The 19,735-nt window shown below is 43.0% G+C and overlaps 1 protein-coding gene across 3 annotated transcripts; it reads right to left on the bottom strand.

Annotated features, from left to right (window-relative positions):
- Positions 1–921: 921 nt before the first annotated feature.
- magl (MAX dimerization protein MGA-like) lies at positions 922–19,338 on the bottom strand. 3 transcript variants are annotated; one of them, XM_037086315.1, is made up of 22 exons: positions 19,174–19,338; positions 14,194–15,686; positions 13,066–13,501; positions 12,748–12,844; positions 12,486–12,599; positions 12,252–12,374; positions 10,248–10,361; positions 9,666–10,074; positions 8,535–8,706; positions 8,141–8,378; positions 7,818–7,993; positions 7,455–7,662; positions 7,103–7,329; positions 6,707–6,949; positions 6,305–6,566; positions 5,267–5,916; positions 5,042–5,148; positions 4,902–4,947; positions 4,582–4,734; positions 4,234–4,345; positions 3,537–4,070; positions 922–3,415 (listed from the first exon to the last, which is right to left on the bottom strand). In XM_037086315.1, exons 2-22 carry the CDS (start codon positions 15,648–15,650, stop codon positions 2,529–2,531), a joined length of 6,765 nt encoding a protein of 2,254 aa, XP_036942210.1. In that variant the 5' UTR covers positions 15,651–15,686; positions 19,174–19,338; the 3' UTR covers positions 922–2,528. The 3 variants fall into 3 exon arrangements, with proteins under 3 accessions (XP_036942210.1, XP_036942212.1, XP_036942211.1); XM_037086317.1 differs by having other exon boundaries at positions 5,051–5,148; XM_037086316.1 differs by lacking the exon at positions 19,174–19,338 and adding an exon at positions 17,865–18,713.
- Positions 19,339–19,735: the final 397 nt, after the last annotated feature.

The following is a 19,735-nucleotide window of genomic DNA, read 5'->3' as shown; positions in this document are numbered from 1 at the left end:
GAGTAAATATAAAGTTTATAGATCACGCTCTCTGATGTTCCCCACGATGACATTATGTGATCTGGAGCCCACTGAGTCCCTGTGTTCAGCATTTTAAAGGGTAATTTCACCCCAAAAATGAAGACTCAGACATCATCAACTCATCTGGAAGCCCAGACATCACAAATTGATTTAAAAAAAAAAAAAAAAAGTTATCTACATCCGTTTTTGAGCCACAATCTTCACTAAAGACACTTTGCTAAATCATCATCACGCACTCTGTCTGGAAGTCTGATGTGGGTGCAGGAGCTCGACTGTGTAAATAAAGTCTTTTCAAATCAATCTGAAGATATGGATTACCCTGGACGAGCTGTATGGAGCCATTTTATGTTTGTTTTTGCTTTTTTATCAAAACTTTTCTTAATTTTCAGGTTAATACTTTTATTCGAGGATTGTAGTAGAATATATTTACATACTTCGAAGTTAAAAAAAAAACATTTTTCTCATACATTGCTGCAGCATTACTTTTCAGTGTGTACTGAACGCTCTGTTTTAGCTGCACAGTGAGACATCTCACTGCTGTTCAATCTTTGGTGAGCGTTGCACATGGGCATTACTTAACAGACAGGATGTAGCCAATCAGAGGCAGAGTAGGACGGGGTCATGCCAAGTAGTGTGATCTAAAAAAACGCACTACAGCAGTAGCAGCTGTGTGCTGTCTGACTGGAGTGTATATATTTATTATATAAATATATGTATATATATTTATTATAAATATATTTAGATATATTTATACAAAGCCTGTTACAAAGTGACACAATACGTTACATAAGTAAAGGCTCGACTCCAAACCAGGCGACTCAGAAGCAGAGATCTCTGTGGGAAAAATACGTCATAGCACAAAAATACGACATAATAAAGGAAATGCAAATACACAAAAAGCACAATATGACCTCTTTAATGCCAGATATTGAATAGCAAGGCCAAAGGTTAAAGGGGAATCAAACATCTGAAAAATAAGAATTAGTGGTTTACAAAACTGAAAACTTGAAAATCTCACATATAAAATTTCCTCTCGTGTTTTTGCAGTATAAGGGAAACCGTTCCTTTACTGTTGTTTTGCTCTGAATCCACTTTATTTGTGGTGGAATGTGAAAGTTAAGTAATTCATTAAAACGGACCGGCTGCTGTAACTGCCGTCAGTTAGGACAGTTGACTGTTGCCATGATAACGCAGCTGCAGCAGTGATACGTTCTGTTGAGGTTAACTGAGCGTGTTGTAAAAACAACCACGGCTGTGAGATTCATCCAACGTGTGTGAGTGCAACATCCAAATCACAAGAGAGCAATCTGTTTTTAGGTGTTATTTAGCATAAATCAATGTGATTTCTTTGTTTTCTTTCTGTGAAATTTTAAATTAAAAACATGCAAAAATGATAATTCGAACTAATTGTGAATCACACTTGATAGGATTTGTTTAATTTCTGTGTGCAGTCTTAACCGAAATCAAGAAAACAGCTGAATTCTCACAAACATGAAACTGATTCACAACACCTTTGTTGCTGAGCGACTGGAGGGTGTCATCATATATCCATGTAGTTGTTTTTATTGATTTTAAAGGGTCACATGATTTTTTTTTCACATTTTTAAACTGAAGTAACAGGACAACCAGTGTTTTCCAGAAAAAAAAAAAAAAAATCACACACAAAGTAAATAAATGTATTGGCATTAAAACAAGAAAAGAAAAAAAGAAATACAATATTTTTTTAGAGGTTATTTCCATAAACACAGCATATGGCTAATAGCTTTTTACCTTGATTGCTTGTGACACCTCAGGTTTATGTGCATATTACTCGACTAACTCCCCTCTCGCTCACTACACAGACCAAAAGCAGAGACATCAGACATATCATGGGTGTGGTTTCTACCAAAAAAAAAAAAAACATAAAGTGCTACTACGATGATTCACTGAGTTAGTAAAACAAAAAAAAAAAAAAAAGGTAGAATGCATCAAACTACCTCTCAATAAAAATAAGACATAAGTTAACATTTACATTTCACAGAGTTAATGAAGCAGTGTACAATCAGATCAAGACACAGATCATTTGTACCCTTTAAGGCTGAACGTAATCTGTACTGTTTAATTCATTTGCATATGACAGATCAGTGATAAATGACTACACACACACACACAGTTGGAATAAATCTCCTGTTTCTGACAAGAAAACATGAATGTAAGTGATGATAAACAGAACAAATGAGCAAATAGAAGCAAACGTACATGAGAACACGCAAGATCTAAACTGAATGTGGGAGTTAATTTCCATCATGTTCGTACATTCAGCAGGTCAATAAATGATTCTTTTCATATTCTTTGTACCCAAAAAAAAAAAAGAAAAAGAAAACAGCTTTTTCTCTGTAGTATGAAAAACAAAACAACAGTCCACTGAGTTTTGTGCCAACATGTACAGAAAAGAAGCAGCATCAAGCTGCGACACTAACTGAGGTCACGTGACTGTGTGCATTGGCTTTCAGGAAGATACACGAGGACTATTCAGATTCAACATCTGGTTCCAGTTCCTTTTCGACGTCTATCCAGGAGCGCTTCTTGGCGCTGGGGAAGTCCTTTCCTAAAGCGCCTCGGGTCATAGGTCGAGATTTGTTCCTATCTCCGGGCGAGGTGGAGCTTTCCTTGGGTTTAGTGTTAGGGCTTTTAACGCCGCGAGGGAGTCTGAAAGGGCTGTCCTTGTTGGGATTAGATGGGCTATTTCCTGCTCCGCCATGAGGGCTTCGGAGCAGCGCCGACCTCGGAGGCCTTCCCCTGCCTCGTTTGACCAGCACTGGGCTTTCTTTAACCACTCCCGGGCTGTTCTTGACCCTTCTCAAACGACTCAATTCCCTTCGCCCCTCTTGAATAACTGGAATAACTTTTTCAGTTTTCACGACACTTTCGGTGGTTTCCTCTACCTCAGTGTGTTTCCCATTTTCACTTGCGGGGGAACCGCTTGACTTTCGAGGCCTGCCTCTGCCACGACGGCCTACAGTTGGGCTGACATCAGGTTCCGGCTCAACACTTGTATGAACAGGTTTCATACAGTTAAAACTCAAGCGAGCAGCTCCATTATTCACACCCAAACGTGCTCCCCCGTCCTGGCTCTTCTCCAGAGCTTTCAGAGCCACCGAAGGCACATAGATTGATTTGTTTAGGAGGGCGAGCTCAGCTAGGGGGGGTTTCACACCTGAACACGTGTCTGAGGATTGCACCGTTTTGTCCTCCTCCAAAGCACGACTGCTCTCTGAGTCTGGTTGGTTGGATTCAGAGAGACTCTTCTCTCCACTCTTGGATGATTCCACATCAGATGGCTGCACGTTTACCTCACCACCGTCTTCTTTGAGTTTGGAATTCATAAGCATTAGCGTATAGAAGCCCTGACAAGCTGTGACAAAGAAGAAAAAATATATTTGTGTGAATAAAATAAATATGAATGGCAACATTTATGTTTAATGGTCCATCTACAATTAAATCAAACCGCAGTGGAGCAGTACGTATTAACTTACTTGGTCTCATTGATGAGGGAAGTATGATTCTGCCGGTCTTGGAGCGAATCAAAGGCAGAGTGAAAGGCTGTGGAGGGTGTGCAGAGGTGTTTGTGGATTTGGGGGATGGGGATGTAGTTGAGGCTGCGTCTGGAGGGACTTTAGGCTGACACTCTGTTTGTGAATTGGACGATCTGACTTGGGCTGGGGCTCCAGGATTGACTGGCTTGCTCTTGGTCTGAGGTGGAGGTGCAATGACTGGAGAGGACACCGCTGTGGGCTGAGAGTGGGGCGTGGGCTTGAGTGTGCTCTCCACACTCTTCTGGTTCTGGGCTGCAGTCGTGTGTGGGCTGACCTGAGATGGAGCCATGAAGAAACTAGGCTGTAGGATGGGCGTGCGCTGGGAGTTGGAGTTAGGAGTAGTGTCTTGCAGAAGAGCAGCTCTAGACTGCAGCAGATGGGAATAGAAAGGGCTCCACTTCATCGTCTTCTCTCTCAATTTCTGCATGTCATAGATCTGCGTCAGCTTGCGTCTCACCAGCAGCTCTGACTTCCCTACAAAGGTGAAATGTCATACCACAAGTTACTCATTTCCTTTAGTCTGGTCATTATTCATGATTCAGGATCTAACACACTATCAGATCAAGTTAAGACATTACAAGCTTCAACTCATTCTCTATTAGAGATTTAATAATTACATAAGTAGAGATGTACACACCAGACAAAGTGGAAATCTCCTTCACATAAAGGGCCTGAATCTGGGTCAGCCTCCTCTTCTTCTCCTCCAGAAATTTGGAGGTCTCCGACAGACTTCGGATTTCTTTTAGGGCCTGCAAGGACAACGAAACAGAGTGAAGACTGGAGACACAATGTTCAGAGCGCACAATCCAGGCAGTCAGCTAATACGACTGCTAGCTGAACATTAAAGTAACTACCTTCTTCGTTATACTGACAGCAGTGGCTAATTTCTAATTTAATGGCACTGTGTGAAATGTTCTGTTCTTCCGTTTGTTTTTGGCCCATTATAACACAAAACAATCCCGTCCGTGCAAGATGTGGGACTCACCATTGAGAGGAGCTGCAGCCTGGGGGTCTTTACATCCGGTTGAAGGGTGCCCTGGAGTTTGTCAAAGAGAGTCCGCTGTGTATCGCGTCTTCGTCTTTCCGTCACTAAGTGGTGCGTTCGCCGCTTACTATACCTGGACTCAAATTCTGAATCCTGAAGCGGAGCAAGAGCAGCATGACAATGAATACAGTGCTACTGAAACAACTGTGTGTAATCATAACAGTTTTGAGAAAGGGGTGATGATATGACGCTGATATAAGCTTTGCCAAATAATTCCTTTGGAAATATTTATCATGCTACATGACAAAAAAATGCTGTACCTTCATGCTGGGATCCATCGCTGATCCAAAACCATCACTGGACTTTCTGAAGGTTGACAAAATTTAACAAACATTGAGGACCAAAATATATTTATAAAAAAAAAAAAATACTTTTACCTCATTAGCAAAAACACACTCACATGTAGTACCTTGACTGATCTGATGCTCTTCTGGCATCTTCATTCATTTTAGCGAATGTCACTCCGTGTCTCACTTCTTCCAGAGTCTCAATGTCCACAACCTCATTCTGAAGAACACATTGCAGATTAGTTAACGTTTGTTTTCTTTATGCGCCGTTATTCACATTTTAAATTTAAAACCTAACCTAACTGAAAACAAAAACACCAGTTAGTTCTCACACTTACATCTTCGTTGCCCTCCCCGCTGTAGTCTGAGTCGTCGGAGGTTAAGTCCTCTGAAGTGGTGTCCAGGGTGGAGTCCACCTGCTGGATGCTGACTTCCTCTCTCTCTTCCGAGGACATCCTCTGATGATGCGCCAGCTCGGGGGAGGGTTCAGGCTCCACTGTTTCTTTGCTTAACAGCTCCTTAGCACTAGCTAGTATGTCTAAACCAAGGAAGTTTTCATTGGAACCAGCTAAGTGGCGAAATAAAGAATCTTTTGGTAGAAGGGCTTTAGCCACAGCAGCCGTGTTTGTAGTGTTTGTGTATTCTGACTGCTGTGCGGCTCCATCAACGCCCGGCTTAGGCAGCTGAATGAGGGTGAAGCCTCCAGGCAGAGCTACTCCTGGTAACTTCTGGTGACTGGTGGCCTGGTTAGCTGGAGGGCAGATCCTGAATGAGTAAGTCCCACTCTGTCCTAAGAAGCTGGGGGTTTTCAGCGAAGGCGAGACCGTGAGGGACACAGGCGAGGAAGTGATGCTGTTCTGGAAAGAGCCGACGGAGCTGCGTTGGGTTGAGACAAACATCTGGACAGAGCTGATGGTGGAGGAGTTTTGTGAAGGCTGCAGAAAGTTGAAGGATCCCTTTCTGCAAGAGTCTGGCAGGGGAGGCTGAACTGAATAGACAAAACAACGCAGGGCGGGGAGGTGAGGCAACAAAATATTTATCATACTACAACAACAACAACAACAGCTGCTGAAATCTGATAATTTTACATAATTTCTTTTAAATGTCGAATGCCTTAATCTAAAATATGCCAAAGAGTCACGTTATTTATCTTCTACCAACAACTACCACTCAAAACTGATAGTCCTGGTTTCATCTGTCAGAAAACTAGATTCATACAGACTACATTTAGGTGGAAGTAGTTTTAGTGCTATTGGATGATGTTAATCTTCTGCAGTAGCTGCAGGTGGGCCTCGAGTTGATTGCCATTTCCCTTCATTGGGGACCAATCAATTTACGTCTACGTGCGTGTTCTTGGGTCGGAGCGATCATATTACCTGGTGGTTGTGCTGGTGTCTTCAGCTCAGTGGTTTTCCTTGCAGTTATAATTGGAGGGACTACTGTGCCAGCAGCCTTTATGTACAGAGGACCAGGAGTGTTGACTTTGTTTGCTGCATCTGATTCCGCAGCCTTTTTGTAAGAAATGTTGGCGGGTGTGTTCAGTCGGCCGGTGACGTGTGCTGCGAGGCGGTTGGCTGGATGGAGAGATCCCATGTTCCCCAGCAGCAGTCTGGCTTGATTGTAGGATTTGCCATTAACCTGTAAAGGAATAAAACACTTGGATATTACACACATGCTTTTTTTTACATTACATGACATTACTGACATTTCAGTTCTTCCACCCCAAGCAAATCTATATTTACAGAGTGAAAGATAAATGGTATTTTCTGAAGTCTGACCTGTATAAGCCCATATGCTTGGCACCCGACAGGTTTGGTCCTGGCCCTAAGTTTTCCAGCAGGTAACACTCCTCTGAGGAAGGGTGTGACTCCAACCGGCATCCCCGGCTCTTCAAATTGCCAGTCTTCGTCTTCTGGAGCCATGTCCATATCAAAGCTTTTATAGGCATGCCTTTCCTCATCGCTGTCATCAAGTTCATCTTCATCATTATCACTGACTGATGACGGTTTACTGATGTGTACCTTGGGGAGGGTGGAGTAGAGCAGGATTAACTGAGAACAAAAGCTACATCTGAACAATCACTGAGCGTTTATAATCTTCACAGGCTGGTCTGTTTTGGTTCAGATTCTGGACTACAATTACTTTTAACAACCACACATAAGCATGTGACCTACCCTGTAGGTGATGAGGGAGCCGCTGGGCTTCCGCATGGAGATCTTTGCGACCGGGCGGATGCGGTAAGGTCCTATGGAGAAGCGGTGAGACAGCCTATTCTGACTCATGCGTCGACACAAAGTTTCCAGGACCCTTTTGCGGTCCTTGCTCCACTGACACGCCGACTGGATCTCGATTTGCTTCCTCGCGTCTGCTTCCTCTGATGCAGCCCCGTAAGAGGCCTTTTCTGCAAGGGGACGTAACGCATAGCACGTTAGCCACAGTATGTAGTCCGGCCAAGAGCAGGAAAAACAAAATGATGTTATCTACAGAGGTGGTCAAGTAATTACTGAATCTGCTTTGGTTCTGTACCTGCATTCAGCAGAGTTCTGTAGTACTTCTTAGGCTGGCCATTAGTGGTCGTCTCTTGTGGTGTTGCTGAGGATTTGGGTTTTGGTGTTGAAATATCAGGCTCTAGGGTGAGTACAGGAGGAGGCTTGCTGTTGAACTCTCTGACACGAGCACATGTCATCATGCTCTCCAAGTATTTATACACTGGATCTTTATCCTCTTCTCGAATCTTAAAAAAGGGACAAAAAGCAGACAAATATAACTTACTTTACGCACAGCTCTCTTACCTTATACCAGAAAATAAGTAATTATTAAGAAGAGTATAAGGTACAAAAATATGTGGAAAAGCCTCAACAAGAGGGAGAGAGAGAGACTGTATTTTACCGGTTGCATTGGACGACACAAACTGCGTTTTTGGGCCCTTATAGGCACCACGTGCACAGGAACACTTGCAGGCGAGTAGAGAGGATCTGGATCCTCTTCAGGACTGTTGCGATTCCAGAGTTTATCAGCATGGGAGCCCGGGCGAGGCTGGGCCACATGTTCCATATTAGTCATAGCTGGGGAGGGATAAAAGTGTCTCATTAACACTTGTGAGTTATTGAGAGTTGTGATCAAACTGAGCAGAAAAGGTACAGCTAAACACAGAAACAAAGCATTTGGTTTAAACATAGCAGTCAGAATAAAACATACAGAAATGATCTTACAGTAAAGCGGTTGGATGCGTTCCTCAGTCTCCCCCGAGTTCAGTTGCTTGATGATTTTGCGCTTGAAGCAGGCGCAGCCAAACATGCATTCAGGCCGCCGGCAGTGGAGGGGACCTCTGTTCGAACACTGGAGACTGAGACACACGCAGCCCATTCTGCAGAAGTCCTGACCACATTCAGGTAACTCAGACTTATTCCTTGGATACTGGGGTACTTTTAAGACCTGACTGGGCAGCATCTGGATCAAAAGGGGAGTCATCAAAACAATTTTAAACACGTCAATCTGTGTCTATAAAAAGCAAGAAAAGTATGAAAAATGTTTCCAAGAAATGACAGATGTCAAAAGACACAGTACACAAAGGCTGCAAATACATTTGTGTAGTAAATTACATACGTCTTTTGTCAGAATTGTAGACAGAGCCACATTCAGCCTGTCTGGCGTCAGCTCTGTTCTGCTCAGACCCTCATTCTGGGCTCCGATCTCCATCTTTAACAAACTGAACTGGAACTTAGTGAAGCCCTGAGGTCTGTGTGCCCGCTGTGGCTGTGGGTGGTGTGCAGATAATCTGAGGAGACATAAACCAGCAGATTAGTGTTGTTCATTTTAATTTCCAAAAAATAAATATGACCAGCAAAAAACAGCATCATTGGTAACAGCTATGAAACTGTGTCAAATGGACAAGTTTCACAATAGACCACGAACATCTTTACACTTCTCTTAGTAACAAAAATTACGCTAGCCGACAACCTTGGCCATCAGTGGCCCCGCTTACGACTACTGACGTTATGGCTGCCTGACATGAAAAACAACATGCAACATATGTAATGTCACATCTAGCTTGCCAACATCAGCAGATTATCTTCCATTAACGCCAGCAGCTTGGACAATCACTTTTCAGCATCTGAAGAGCGGGATGGCTCATCGTGTGAGCTCCGTCTCATTTACCTTGCTTTGTAGGTGTTGTGTTTTTGACGTGTCATCAAGACTCATATTTACACAATCAATATGATGCATTTATCTTTAACGTGTACATAACAGGGGATCATCCTCCAAACACCCCCATTTCTTTAACAAAATCACGTGGGCAACAACACAAACAGAATAATCATCGGACACTAACTGTGTAAAATGTATGTTGAGTGACAGCTTGAGGTTTTGTCCCCCCTTTTCACAAGCTATTGGATATTCATTCCATCACCACCATGCCATTTGAACATGTTTTGTGGCTGGTTCATTTCAAGAAATTTTAAAAGGATTGATCAAAATTGTTTTGATTATCTGTTTGAGGCAAAAAAAAAAAAGTGTGAAGATGTACCATTATGCTTGAAAATGTCAGCTCAGGAAATCTCGTTGGACATTTTCACAACATTTTCTGATATTTTGTGACAGCTCACAAGAGAATATGGTTCAATAATGAAAATAATGGAGCTCTGCTATCCTAGAAAGAACTCAAAAATGTCATGGAAATGATGAGAGGTGAAAAGACCCTAAGAATGAAGCCAAAAATGACAAAGATATCTTTACTTTTGAGGAACGTAACTACTGCCGTTAAACCCAGAAGCAGCATGAGAAGCTCCTTGTTGAGTACATGAAGATGCAGACTGCTGCACGGACTGAGATGTTGCTTGAAGAAAGGTTGCAGTGCTGGCCAAAGGAGGAGCTGGTGACGTCAGGGCGGAGTAGAGGAGGGGTTTGTGGGAAAGGGGGCATGGTCTGTTGGCCCCTGCTGGCAATTTGGGAGCGGTATTTCGATGCTTGAGTACGCTGTCCAGGGTCTTTACGTAGCTGGAGCTTTTAGCAGGCAGCTGATAAGCCACAGAGCCCTCGGGGTTTGTGGAGAAGGCAGCAGCGCGCTCACTGATGTTCTGGGCTTCGCTTTCCAAGTACTCGTCCAACATGTTGCTGCAGAAGGCAGATAGGTTCTTTTGTGATCCTTGAGAAGAGGAAGAATAAAGAGCCTTTAATTCATCAGTGGGGAGTAATGAATCAGACACAAGTACGTTCAGCTGGTTTCAGGACTGTTAATCTTTGGTAATTAGCATGACTGTACTAATCCCATTGAATGATAAAAGGGACACTGCCGCTACAACAACGAGCAAAGCTTACCATCGCTGTTAGAGGGAGACGTTTCATTGCTTCTGATGAACTTGTTTTTCCATCCTTTTATTTTTGTTATGTCGCTTGTCTTTCCTGTCCGGGAAATAAAGGGTAACCCCTCATCTGAGGAGAAAGAATACCGCATAAGCCTTCATCTGACCTCCAAACCACTTCCTGTGGTTCACTTATCAGTGTTTCACCCATGCGTGTCCATCACTATCACAAAAATGGTGTCATACTGACTTGTCAACCAAAAAATTACTGTAACATGCACAGTTGGTCAACTCAAAATGTATGATTGAGCAGAAAATGAAACAAATACTGTAAGTGATGACGTGTGAAACCTAGAACAGCCCACACAATCATGCTGTCTTGGCAGAACTTGTCAAACAATGTGATCTGGTTCAGTTCACAGGTATCACAATACACACAAACTCACTCGGTAACAATGTCTTAGTATCTCTCCTGGTGTGCATAGACACCATGACGAGCACAATCTAAGCACATACTTGATCTACGTCACTGGAGAACATGGCGTCAATGACAAAGTGGATACTGAGAATATTCTAGCATGACTAAAGAGAGGTGAGGTCTCTTCCTTCTGGTGCACAGCCACTGGACATTTTTTCAGAAAACATTTATGTAACAGTTGGGGTTGTCACAATATCAGATTTTCACTAAACTGCCGAACAAATTCAGGATAACAATATTACCACAATATCTATATAATCTATGTAACATTTGAAAAAAACATTTGAAAAAATAAAAGAGCTAATAACCAAACCTATCTCTTTGGTCTGTCATAAAGCGGTTACAGTCACTTAAGGGACGTCTTGCTTAACAACCCATAAGAGAAACCTTGTAAATCCAGTCTTACATTCTAGTTAGCTTACAGAAGCAAATAACTCTACATTTGCAAAGAGGCAGTATCAACATGGTTGGCTTGGTTACATTTACATAGCAATGTGGTTTCATACAACATGTTACTTTACCACCTTTACAACAAACTTTGACTGAAAAAGCCATCTATTAAACTGAGATACACCACTTGTCTGTGATGTGATGACATGCTCACCGTTGACTACCGTACTCATTTTTTCAACATAAAAAAGTTCCCATGGGGGACACTGGCAGGGGGGGAACTTTGCCTCTCTAGAAGGAGTAGGAGACTCACATCTGTATCATGAAGCCTTTTATCTTTACACCAATGGACCTTTGATCAACGTGACTTTCATCATATCCTAGATGAAGAACCCAAAAAGAAACTACACAGTGCCAGGTCCAACATGTCTGGCCCAAGTACTTGAAACACATTTCAACACCACTGCCAGGCCGTATTCTTTAACTACAAACTACCTGTCCAGCCTGCACCTTCAGATCACACAAGGCTCTAATTTGACCTGACTGACAAACTACAGATGAGGCTGGCAGGAGGGGGTGATTCTTATTCAGCCTAATGTAATTCACCCTACTAAATACATAATGCTACCTTGTAAATGTGCGGTCTAAATTTAGAGAGAGAGCATTCTAGTGTGAGAGAAAGAGAGCCAAAAAAAACCCTTGTTATATAAATATGTTAATATGTTTAACCAGTCTTGATGTCACATATTTATTACTGATGTTCTGGGTATAACTACACTGGGCTCTTGTCACTTTTCCCTTATGTATCTATGGATATACAGCAGGCAGCGTGCCCACTGCATTGGCTCTGATCAGCACTGTTTGTAGGGTTGACAGTAATCCCACATGAGGAACTGCACATGTTTCATATATTAAACAAGCCATGAATGATGATAGTGAAATTAAACTTAAGGTGATTTTTGTTAACATACATCCATAAGACCTTTTAAATTCAATCAAACAATCGATAAATAAAATAGCCTGAATTCTGACTTTACATTAACCCAACACAACAAACATTTCTGTGGCCAAACCGAGCCAATTAAGTGCCCCAGGACACAACTGAATCCTCATTCAAGCGTTTGCAAACTGTCAAACATCAATCCAACATACCACCACCGGGAGATGCGGCGTTGCCTTGCTCCGGTAGGTTTGGTGGAGGAAGCGGCAGTCGAACTCCAAGATACTGCAGGTCGATGGTCTTGTTTTGGTCTAGGCAGCTCAACTTCAAGCCCACTACAAAAAAACAGACATAAAAAAGGAGTCAAGGAGAGAAAAATACTAACACATTATGTACAAAAATCTACTCAGCCACATGGATGTTCATGTACGTATGTAGAGACTCACCTTCCTGCAGCACAGGATGGATGACCTGTCTGTGTTTGAGACTTTGGAGGTCCTGCAGCAAGATGGCTTCCAAGTCGGCTATCTTCTCAACGTCAGTCTCTGGAATTACCTTCACTGAAACACCACAGAAAGGTTTGCAAAATGTTTAACACTGGAAGTGATGGCAAGAGTTTTATGCAGGTTTTTTTGACAACATGAACAGGTTGACATAAAAGCATTCGTTAAACACATCAGTTAAATGAAGGGCCTTTACATTGCTTACCTGTTTGTTTCAACTGTATCGGTGTTGTTAGAGAAACGGGAGATGCTAATGATGGGTTGTTGGCTGGTTTGTCCCTGATGTGAACCTCAAGAGCTTCCTGTCACACAGAGGAATGCAAAAGTTTTAACACCTGACAGAACATTTACTTCTGTGCACCCAAAATCTTTTCTGGTATGCATCAGCAAACACCATTTCAGCTTCAGTCAATACTCAACACGTCTAGTTTACATTTATTAATAGCTGGAAAATGTGGCAGATCTAAAGAAAAATATCTTTGGCAACATGCATCACTCTTTGCAGCAATTTGCATTGTTTTACCTTTGAGGCGAATGAAACAAACAACAGGCCTTCTACATCATCCAGCTCTGGTTGCATAGCGACAGTCAACGATGGGCTGTGGACGACAGTGGGGGAGGCAGTGACAGCATTCCACTGTCTTCCCCGCGCGTTCGCCCAATGCCTGTTGATCCTCTTCCTCCTCTTGCGGAACCCCGGCGACGTCCTGGAAGTGGGAGACGCTTCAGGCGTAGATCTGAAGCCCTCCTCCGCCTGAGGGGTTACACTGACTTCAGAAGATTCTTCCTTCGCTTCCAGTCGTGGACGCCTTTCGACCAGCACAAGCTCACCAAGGGCATGCTTGCCTCTTATACAGGGGACATACTGGTCCCTCCTATTGGAAGAAGTAGACATGATGGGCTTCAGGACCAGTCTGGTCTCTCGTACAATTGAGAGAGGAGGAGAGGGAGACTTTATGCTGTAAGACAGAATAAAGGGAAATTTTTAAAAAGTGAAAATGATTCAATTGTGATTTCATTAGACAGACATATTAAACTGTAATGGCACAGCATCTGGTAATGCTATTTAATAAGCTAATTCATGCAGTTAAAAGAACAAATTTAAAAAGATATCTCACATTTTTTCAGTCACATGACTGTGTGATGAAGTTACTTTGTAGACTTTTTTTGAAGCAGACACAGTGTAACAACAGTTATAACAGAATAAAAAGTAGCAGGCCTATCAGCATTTAATACTTAGAATTTAGATACAAAAATGTAAGCCTAAAGCATGATTTATATGTGTTTAAGTGCTGTCAATTTAACTAAAGAAAAGTTGCTCCAAAAGTCAAAACACCACATGTTATACACCCCACAGACACTTCTAAAGTACATCTACACAGTCTAATACAATCTAGTACAACTGCCATGCCACAAGTTCTACGTTGACTAAGCTTATAAAAAGACCGTTTTTTGTCAACTATACATTTATTATCATGTAGTTAAAGCTATACCTCTGTGATGGAGCCAGGTTACTGTATTGAGTTAGATTTGACAGGTCTTTACCAGGTGTACAGAATAAAGGCTACTTTGTTTGAGTCACTTGATAAAGAGCACAGAGATTAATGTGCTGTAAAGTGAAGAAATGCATAATAAACTATGTTAAACTGACCTCAGAGTCACAACCTCCTCCTTGATTTCAATGGATTCAGCAGATTTTAATTCAGGACGCTGAGTTTCCATCTTCACCAGAGGTTGAGATGCCGCGGTGTCCATCTTCACCAGAGGTTGAGATGCCGTGGTGTCCATCTTCACCAGAGGTTGAGCTGCCGAGGTGTCCATCTTCACCAGAGGTTGAGCTGCCGCGGTGTCCATCTTCACCAGAGGTTGAGCTGCCGCGGTGTCCATCTTCACCAGAAGTTGATCTGCCGCGGTGTCCATCTTCACCAGAGGTTGATCTGCCGCGGTGTCCATCTTTACCAGAGGTTGATCTGCCGCGGTGTCCATCTTCACCAGAGGTTGATCTGCCGCGGCTTCCATCTTCACCAGAGGTTGAGCCATGACTGTGGCAGCTGTTATCACACGGGGGTATTTCCCATCACCCCTGAAGCCTTTTGCAAAAGGATTGTGATTAATTTTCAGCTGGGTGATCCGAAAGTTCTGATAAGTCGTCACAGCCATGAATTGGGTTTGTGGAAAAGTAAAGGTCATGCTTTCTGGTCCCGTAATCACAGGCTTTTCAGGCGAGGGTACGTCCCCATCCGGGACAGGTATCACATGTAGCCTTGGAATGTAGCGATGCATGGAGTGTAGGATTATGTGACCCTCCAGGTCTTGGGGATTATTGGTCAGTTTGATTTTGTAGAAGGACACCAAGCCTGCCATCCACTCCGAGCCTCGGCGTGGCGAGTAGTGGTGGGAAAGCGCCCTGATCAGACCCTGGGTCTGGTTTTCTGCTGGCCCGTGAACCTCCCATTTGGACGTGCTCCAGCGGTACCTGGAATGGTCCAATGGAACTATGGACAGGACCAGACTATACTTCCGCTCAGGATCTAGGCCTGCCAGGCGATATCGGCAGTATGGGAACATGCGGCGCCCCTGTTTAGTGAGAATCATCTCAGTCCCACAGCTGTAAAACTGCTTCCACACATTGTTATTCTCCAGACTCACACTGACACCTTTGAAGGTCAGCACAGTAGGAAAGTCTGCATTCTGGTCTGGACTGCCAAATATATGACATGGCAACACAGGCAACGATGGTGAGGATTCTATGTTGACAAGGCTTGTCCCTTTGCACAGTAGAGAGTCTGATGCTGATGCCATATGTGAGGTAGCTGGGCTTATTTCAATGGTCCCATCAAATGTGGTAGGTGATGACACAGCAGGCTTGGCTGGGCTGGCTTCAGCAGGTGAAGAGAGAGCCGAGCTGCAGTCATTACTTGCCATGGATATGGCTTTTGACTCAATCTCGGCCTTGTTAGTGAAATTAGGTCCCGTAGTGGTCGGAGCAGGAGGAGTTGAAGAAAGGACGGTAGTAAGAGGAAGTGAGGAGGGGGTGTGAGTCAAATTCCCCTTCTCATCCTCAGATGCATGGGGGTCCTCCATGGGTGTGGGCTCTGTGGCAGGCATCACTATAGGCTATGGTAGTCCAACTTCATTTGGTACCTAATAGAAAATGACAACAACGATGATGTCAGTAACACGGTACAGGGATGTTAAATGGTGCATCATAAATTTCAGGGCTAAGAACCAACAAACAGGACAGAAAATACAAATAAAAGCCAAATGCAACCCAAACAATGCTGACAAATGTTAACAAAAGCAGTTACAAGTCATCCAAGCAAAGCGGATACTGACAGGAAACAAATAAGAGACATAAAAGAGGCACCAAGAAAAGAGAACGAGTAGAAAAATGTGCAGTTCAACTTGCTACCCGCCAAATTAGAGAAGCGTTATTTACTGAAACATCAAGCATCGAATTTAAATTATTGTATATGCAAAAAAAACTTCATAGAGCTTTTAAATGCCGGCTAAATTTGAGAGAGTTGTAGCAACAGTGGCGTTGTTACATCAGATGCAACTTCAAATTCTGTTAAACATATTTTCGGTGAAATCAAATGAAGGTATTAGATAACTTCAGGAAAATTGAAATCACCATTTTCATATCATAGATGGTTAAAAAGTAATTCCAACATTTGTTTCCCATGATGTTGGTTGTGTGACTCTTTTGTAAGAGAGAGCACCAGCACCTAACATAAAAACATCTGATTTGCCTGATTCATAGAAAAAATGAATAAGCTACTAATAAACAAGCATCGACATGATTCTTTTATGAGCTGGTGAATCATTTTACTGTATACGCACAACATGTACATTTCAAACTCCTCCACAAGGAGATTAGGATGCTGTGATATGTCTCAATCTCACATCGCATCAAGTTTCACTGTGATGATACTGCACACTGTAAGGGTGGGAAAACTGCAACAACCAACTACCAGTCAAATGCTGGTAAAATATGAAAATATCTGGTAAGTTTCAGACACAAAATAATGGTTGGTTAAGCTGAACCTGAATTTTAGCAGCTGCTGTTTATTATTTAGAAAATATGTAGTTTTTGGAGAAGACACTCAAGTTGGTCCCTAAAGCTAAATTACCTTTTCATGACACATAGGTTATTTAAATTACATTAAAGACTTAAAGGGGCACCAAGTAGTTTGTAAGAACATAGAATATATACATATAGTTACAATATCAATATGGTAACAAAACAAACTCGCACATTTGTATTTTTTCCCATAACTGAATAGACAAGCTGTTCACAGAGGAAAATAAGGTCCCTGGAACAATGTTTGAGTCAGCACAGTGGCAGGGTCCGCCACATGTAAACAAAGTAAAACTGTGTTAAAATGTGTTGTCCTTTTAAGGTCAATTTGTTTATTCAGGCAATATTCAGGTAAACAAAGCGAGTGTATTTAGTTTGTTTATCATAAAAAGAAATTTAAATCAAGATTTTCCCTTCTGATTAATATCTCTTCCCCTACACGATACAGTGTACTTTAACTTCCCACCTATCAATTGCAAGAATAGACAACAGAACAAACAAATGTTAGATTCAAAAAAAAAAATGGTTAAAAGTTAAAAACCATTAACACTGAGGCTTCTGGTGAAAACTGTAGCAGGAACTAAGATGAGAATAATGCACACGTGTTCTTAAAAACATCACAATGCGACTAATTTTAAGGAAAAAAAATGGTGCAAAAGTTTAAGTTTAATATTAACATGGACTTTGCCTCGGTGAGGAGGGCTGTGAGACCACTTCGGTTTGACTGACGTGATAACACCGAGCAGAGGACATGGCTGCTGAAGCGCTCGGACAGGCCTGTTTTGTTTGTTTTTTTTTTTTTTAAGTATGGATGAGATAAAACAATCACAACGGACATCTGCTCGATCATTTCTCACCACTGCAGCACAAATTCAATCAATCCCGTGATCGCAGGCAGAGGACAGGCTGACAAAAACAACCTGTTTTCTCGTCGTCCTGCCCTCCACGGGTCAATTTACTGATCACACAGTCACACCAACAACACTGATGCTGGAGCCTTGTGTAGAAGGTGTTAACCGGGCAACAGAGCGCCTCGAACGGGCCATCACCGGCGTGTTTACCACGCAAACTCCAAAGTGTGCTCCGTGTCACCGGGTCTCCTCCTAAAAACAAAATCCACGCTGAAACATTTAGTTGTGTGACACACAGCCCTTTCTTCCTCACACACCGCGGACAGAGCAAGGCCGCCCTCGCCTCCACTCGCAGAGTTGGAAAAGTTGGAGGTTTCTCTAACGCCTCACCTTTCGACATCGGCTGACTGCCTCGTGGCCTCTCGCGGTGATAAACCGAGACGCTTCCCGGTGAAACTCCAACTGTTGCGCGTTGTCGTCGTCGTCGCAGCCGTCGTCTCGGCGAATCCCTCGAACATAAACACAAACTGGCAAATGGAGGCCGAGAGCCACGCCAGTGTGCCTGCATCGACCGACCCGAGCGTGCACGCAGGCGAAGCCAAAGCGCATGCACAATATCACCCCCTTCAATGGCGCGTGATTCCTGGGCCGCCAGCGCGAGGGGCGCGGGAGTCCGCCATCCCGGAGGGTTTTTTTTTTTTCTCTCGCTTCTTCCCACCTCGAGCACACACACACAGAGACCGGCTCGCGCGCCGGTAAAGCACAACTCTCAGCAAGTTTACGGGAGAAAAAAAAAATGTTTCGCGTGCGTGATCCCCGCGCCGAGACTTTCTCTTCCCACCTTTTTGTTGTTGTTTTTTTTTCCTTCACTTCTTGCACCTTTTCGATCACGTTTCCATTCTCACACTCGGTGAAACACACTCACACACACACACACACACACACACTCCTCACTGCCCCCCTTCTCTCTTTCTCACACACACACACATACACATCCGTGCTGTGACGTAACACGTTCACAATGGCGGTTAGGCTCCAGCAGCCAATGAGCGGGCTCCCCCCCGGAGGACTCCACCGGCCAGTTGTTTCATCATGGTGTCCGCGGCTCCAATATACGACCGGGACAAAACCCGATGAAAAACTTAATATATAAATATTATACTAACACAGCACAGTCCAAATCCACCACGTACCTAATGTTTTTGTACGACTGTTTTTAAAATAACACACACAATGTTGACCAGCATCCGTTCTCAGATAAGATGGCGGCGAAACGCGTACGAATTAAGTAAAACAGCTAATGGTAATTTGACGTTAGCCGTTAGTAAGGCTCTCCATACATTTAACACCACATGGGACTAAAATTAAATTGACTGGGGATTGTTGAAGAGTGGCTAGCTTACATGTAGTGGCTAATTTAATGTTTCGAAGTCTTTAATGTAATTAGCCCCATAGCTATAATGTTGTCTATGGCTGTTTTTTTAATGACAAACGGCTGAGTAAGAAAAAATATTACTATGAACTATTGACCCAAAGCACACTAATCTTTTAGCTAGCTGTAACACCTTCAGTTTGATGTTTGTGTACCTTTAATGGAGGGAATCTGGACACAATTATCATAAATGCATCGAGCTGAGAGATTTCACACCACCCCCACAAAATGGACCCTGAACTCCACCAAAACCAAACAGATACTTACACTGAGCGCAGCTCACTGCTGGAGTCAACCTTAGACGCATTTATGTGCAAGTTTGATGAATAAATTGTTTGTTTTTGTTGTAAATTAGCGCAACACGGAGGACATTGGCTTTTCATATCGACCATGACTCAGAGGGGGAGGGGGGGCGCTGGGCTGGTCAACGGCCGGTCGCTCCTAGCAACACATTTAAATAGAAAATAAACCAGAAGGAAAAATAAACACAACAATAACGACTTCTGCGTGATTAAAAAAAAAATGCATTTACAACACATCGCTTTTTTTTTTAGTTGATTCCTGTTATTTGAGTTGTAATGTTGTGATTAAAAAAAAAAAACAACAACAAAAACAAAACACGACTTCCGGTCAGAAATCAACTCGCGTTCAGTTGGTGATTGAGCCTGCACACAGACAACTGGGTTATCACGGCGACAACAGTGATATATTATTTAACCGACAGGGCGGGGTCTGAGCAGGACTAGGAAGTGGGACAGGAGCCCACATGAACCTACCCATCTTCTGTGCTCCACGTGGAGATCTCGTGGCGATGTGCTGCAGGCTGTTC

Source organism: Acanthopagrus latus, chromosome 22 (assembly GCF_904848185.1).
Source record: "Acanthopagrus latus isolate v.2019 chromosome 22, fAcaLat1.1, whole genome shotgun sequence".
Classification (NCBI taxonomy): Eukaryota; Metazoa; Chordata; class Actinopteri; order Spariformes; family Sparidae; genus Acanthopagrus; species Acanthopagrus latus.
Note: the sequence above shows the minus strand (reverse complement) of the source record. Positions and strands in the feature narration are given on the sequence as shown.

Coding starts and splice junctions, on each gene's coding strand:
- magl (XM_037086315.1), bottom strand. CDS start 15,650: ATGCCTGCCACAGAGCCCACACCCATGGAGGACCCCCATGCATCTGAG. Junction 7,994..8,140: donor ACGCATCCAACCGCTTTACT/GTAAGATCATTT, acceptor ATCCCTCCCCAG/CTATGACTAATATGGAACAT. Junction 6,950..7,102: donor GCTCCCTCATCACCTACAGG/GTAGGTCACATG, acceptor ACCCTCCCCAAG/GTACACATCAGTAAACCGTC.